This window comes from Leptodactylus fuscus, chromosome 6 (assembly GCF_031893055.1).
Source record: "Leptodactylus fuscus isolate aLepFus1 chromosome 6, aLepFus1.hap2, whole genome shotgun sequence".
NCBI classification, from domain to species: Eukaryota; Metazoa; Chordata; class Amphibia; order Anura; family Leptodactylidae; genus Leptodactylus; species Leptodactylus fuscus.
The window spans coordinates 14,337,602-14,341,974 of NC_134270.1; the positions used below are offsets into that span (position 1 = coordinate 14,337,602).

At 44.0% G+C, this 4,373-nt stretch overlaps 1 protein-coding gene across 1 annotated transcript; it reads right to left on the reverse strand.

Annotated features, from left to right (window-relative positions):
* Nucleotides 1–515: 515 nt before the first annotated feature.
* On the reverse strand, nucleotides 516–3,109 carry LOC142209072 (nicotinamide N-methyltransferase-like). Its single transcript, XM_075278016.1, has 3 exons — nucleotides 2,962–3,109; nucleotides 2,067–2,274; nucleotides 516–951 (listed from the first exon to the last, which is right to left on the reverse strand). Exons 1-3 carry the CDS (start codon nucleotides 3,107–3,109, stop codon nucleotides 516–518), a joined length of 792 nt encoding a protein of 263 aa, XP_075134117.1.
* Between the last annotated feature and the right edge of the window lie 1,264 nt (nucleotides 3,110–4,373).

Below are 4,373 nucleotides of genomic sequence, written 5' to 3' on the forward strand. Positions count from 1 at the left end.
GTTATGATGTAGCTACAAAGATCCCTGACAGAAGAGACTTCCACACAATCATCCCTGCTTATGACATCCCAACAGCAACAACAAGCAGCCAGTCAGAAGTACATAGACTCAAAAAAAAAAAAAAAAAAAAAACTAGCAAACCCATTGAAATCAATGGAAGGCTTACCCACCCCACCCCCCACCCCCCGGGAAACTTCCACACCACAGTGTGAATGGACCCTAAGGCAGCGACTGCAAATAGATAATTCCTATAGGCCCTCGTACACTCTTGAAAAGTTTTTTTTTTTTTTTTTTTTTTTTTTTTTAAAGAGGTATTAAGCTTAATATGTTTGAAAGAGGCAAAGATAAGTTTGGTTCACGCGCCATCTCTAGTACCAGGCAGTCTCCAATGACTCTGAACTGTATGATAAAGATAATCCCGGTATCAGTACGGTTGTGCCATCCCCCGCCAATCTGGACTAAGATTTATTTATTTTTAATACACACTGAGCAAAAAAAACCTTTAACCATCCAGCTTAGCCATTTATTGCCTTCCGAGCAATAATAAAATAATAAGCAACAAAACTATCTTTGTCTTCCATGGGATTTTCCATCTTCTTATAGCGGTGAAAGTTTTCGATAACGTATCCAGCTCCAGTTATGGCTTCCGTGAGTAAGACTTCGTCAACATTTAGGCTTGAGAACCTCACTTCGCCTACAATGAAGAAAGGGTTTCCCATAACACCTGCGAGCACCAAGTAACCGCCCGGCTTCAGTAATGTGGTTATGTTCTTAACAGCAGTGATAAGTGTGTCATAATCTCTACATGCCGCCTCCAGACACAGGCAACTAAGGACACAATCCGCCTGCGGAAGAGTAACCGGATCGAACGGATTTGCTTTCAGGATGTTGCACTTCAGGACTTGTTTTATGGATTTTCTTAGTCGTTCTTCCTTTTCTCGGCAAGATATCCTGTAGAAGAAGGGATATCAGTAAGAATTGTAGATTTGAAGATACCGTGCTGAACAAGAAAAGATGCAAAAAAAAATACAAAAATTTTATAAAAATATATGATCAGTGAAAGCACATGGACCCCATAGACTATAATGGGGTCCATGTGCTTTCTGCATGGAACATACGGACAGGAAAGTAGATCGTGAACTACTTTTCTGTTCACATGTTCCGTGCAGAAAGCACACAGACCACATTGTAGTCTATGGGGTCCGTGTGTTTTCACTGCACACCGCTTGTCAATGTGTTCAGTAGTCCGTTTGGGGGTGGGGAATCTCATGTGGACTCCCCCAAATGGATTACCAACACAGATGTGAACCAGACCTAAGGGGAACTGAATTAAGGCAAATGGCTGCAAAAAAAAACTAGTTTACTTTCAGGCCATAGAAGTTATAACTTTTAGAAGGGAATTTATTAGCCCAGCTACACCATTTTCTGGCATAGATGGGTGTAAATGGGGCATATCTTTGGTACAAACCCTTTCATGGCCCAAAGTTTTTTGTTTTTCTTATTTTAATGTAGGTTGTGAGCCCCATATAGGCTCAATAGGTCTTTGGAGCATGGGAGGAAATCCACAAAAACATGGTGTGAACATACAAACATTGTCCTTTGCAGGATTTGAACCCAGGACTCCAGTACTAACCACAGCCACCGTGTTGCCACTAAAGTTCTCCTTTTGTGCTTCATTTGCCACTTTTTTTGAAAGTGAAGAGCGACCAAGGTGGGCCACGAGTAGGGATGCATCTGCACCATAAGTTTAGTCAACTCCTGGCAAGAGCTAGGTCTAAAAGCTACATCAGTTCCTGACCGGCCATAGACGTCAGTTCTGGTGCACAGGATTGTCCCTGAATTATTAAAGGGGTTTTCAGGGTTAAAGATACGGAGGACCTATTCTAAAGAGAGTTGTTAGAATCTGACATATCTGATATTAGATATCTCCTCTATTGATCAGCTTGTGCGCAGTGAATGGAGCAGGGAGCAGTCAGCGCTGTTGTCTCCTCTGTATCTGCTGCCACCCACTGAGCCAGTTATTTTGACAGGGCAGATAGTTGGGCATGCTATGTTTCACACTTTACCTGTTACGTTCCAGATGGCAGACATGTTTCACTACAGCGCACCAGTCAAATGCTCCAGGATGATTGTTGAGCCATAAATTAAACTCCTCTCTGTTTCTGTCTGTAAGGTCGGACACAATGATGTTTTGGAAGACTTCACAAGCAGACAGGAGCTGGTATATGGTGGGCCCCGTCCCGATGTCGATCAGTGTATCGCCCTTCACTTTACCTGATATAAAAGAAATTAACATTACAATTATGTACGACAGCTGTCTGCGCCTACTGGTGTACTACTACTCCCAGCAGGCACAGCTACCTGGTTACCTTTACTATACACCATGCAATCCTTGCTCCTCCACACAGTTCTATTACTTAAAGGGACATTGCACACCTGCAATCCTTCCCCAGCCTGTCAGTCTGAGTATCACTAGCCCCACCATGTGTGAGCAAAGGTTCCTAGTATGTCTGGTACGTGCCATAAGGTGTGCCTGTTTTTCACTGTATGCAACTTTGTTTTCCTACTTGTCCTCTCATTGCTGAATCATTCTGTTCCTGACAACTGAACCTTTGCAGTCTAGCCTAAAAATTCACAGGTATCTGATCTCTGGACATTCGATTTTTTTTTTTGTTGGCCTGAACCGGCCATGCATTTGGACAACCCTTCAGTGCAGTGCACCGATGTCACCTCTGGCCCTTTGCTTGCCTTTACCTACCCCAGGACCACTCTGAGACAGTAGCAACCCGATAGCTTCTCTGCAGTGAAGACCAGATCCCAAATCCCAGCAAAGGCCTTTTATTGGTACCTGATACCCAAGGCTGTTTACAGGGGGCATTGACATTACACAGCACGCATTGCATTTTTTCCAAAAAAAAAAAAAAAACAGTTTTTGGAGAAGTGACCCCCAGTAGGACCTACCTGATTTAAATGTGTCCACCAGTTCTTTGAGTACAAAGTATAAGTATCTATCAATCATAGTCCCCGAACCCAGATGAAAATAGGACTCTAAATAAGCCCTGGGGTCGAAGTATTGCTGGTATATCTTCCTCCCCGTGAAGGGAAACATGGTTTCTCTTGTTTCAACGCTTTCTGCACCGTCTCAATGTAGCAGATGTGGAGCGTTCACCGCTAGTCTTCAGTCTGTAGTGTGCAAACAATATATCCAGCCGAGTTACTGTGGATGGAGAGCCAAGACAATGATTATACAATAATAATATTCTTCTGACCTTATAACGTGCACAGGAAAAACAAAAATTTCTATACAAGTCGCAAAGATTCTATTGGCTTGTTTTATAGGAAGTGGGATTAAAATGCATGACAGGTCCTGGACAACACCTCCTGGAAGAGGACTCCTCTCCTCCTGGCACAGTATCCAAGTGTCAGACAACACAAATGCCCTATATCAGGGTTGTCTATGCAAGCCTTGGGCTCAATTTCTCCCCTCAGGGGCTGTATAGGGAACTGCAGGGACCCAGCAAGATATTACTGACAACACCGTCTACTGATAATGCTACAATCAACCAAGGCCCAAACGGTTTCCCTGGAAACAAGTCTCCTCAGACCCCACTTATTAGCCTGCGATAGGCCAAGGCCATGGTTGAATTTCTACCCTCAGGGGCTGTATAGGGAACTGCAGGGACTCTGCAAGACAGAAGGGGGGGGTAGTAAGGAGTCACTGGGGTACGAAGACAGCTATACAGACACTTGCTTGATTCTAGAAACGTGGACTAGGGGCAGAGGTTTGGTTGGAGGGGGTGGGTCAAAATAGCAGGCACTCCCGAGTCCTGAAACCGGAGATCTAGCCCACATCCTACTAATATTATAAATGTGAAAGTTTGGATGTTTGTTCCTCAATCACGCTAAAACGACTGGACGGATTTCCCTAAAATTTTCCAGAAACAGTTATTCCTTGCGATTGAAACCTAGGCTACTTTTCGTGCCGCTAAACAACATGGCTCCTTAGCAGGACAGTCCCAAAAGTAGGACTCCTAACCCCCCCACACACACTTCCTTGCATTTACGGCTCCAAAATACCTCCACACTCCATATTGTTGCCTCTACGGTAGCCCTAACCCCACTCCATCACATTTACATGTATTTCCACACCTTACACACTCACATAACCCCGCCAATTAAAATTAACCTGTATACAGTATAGCCAGTATATACAGCATGACCTGTATACAGTATGACCTGTATACAGTATGACCTGTATACAGCCCTGAGATTACATAGAAATGATCAACTTTAACTTATCCCCAGCATGGTCAGTATTAGCAGAGCTGGAGGCCTATACAGGGAGTATCAGTGCGGCCTCCATCACCCTCACC

Coding starts and splice junctions, on each gene's coding strand:
- LOC142209072 (XM_075278016.1), bottom strand. CDS start 3,109: ATGTTTCCCTTCACGGGGAGGAAGATATACCAGCAATACTTCGACCCC. Junction 2,275..2,961: donor GGTGGACACATTTAAATCAG/GTAGGTCCTACT, acceptor CTTTTATATCAG/GTAAAGTGAAGGGCGATACA. Junction 952..2,066: donor TGCCATCTGGAACGTAACAG/GTAAAGTGTGAA, acceptor CTTCTTCTACAG/GATATCTTGCCGAGAAAAGG.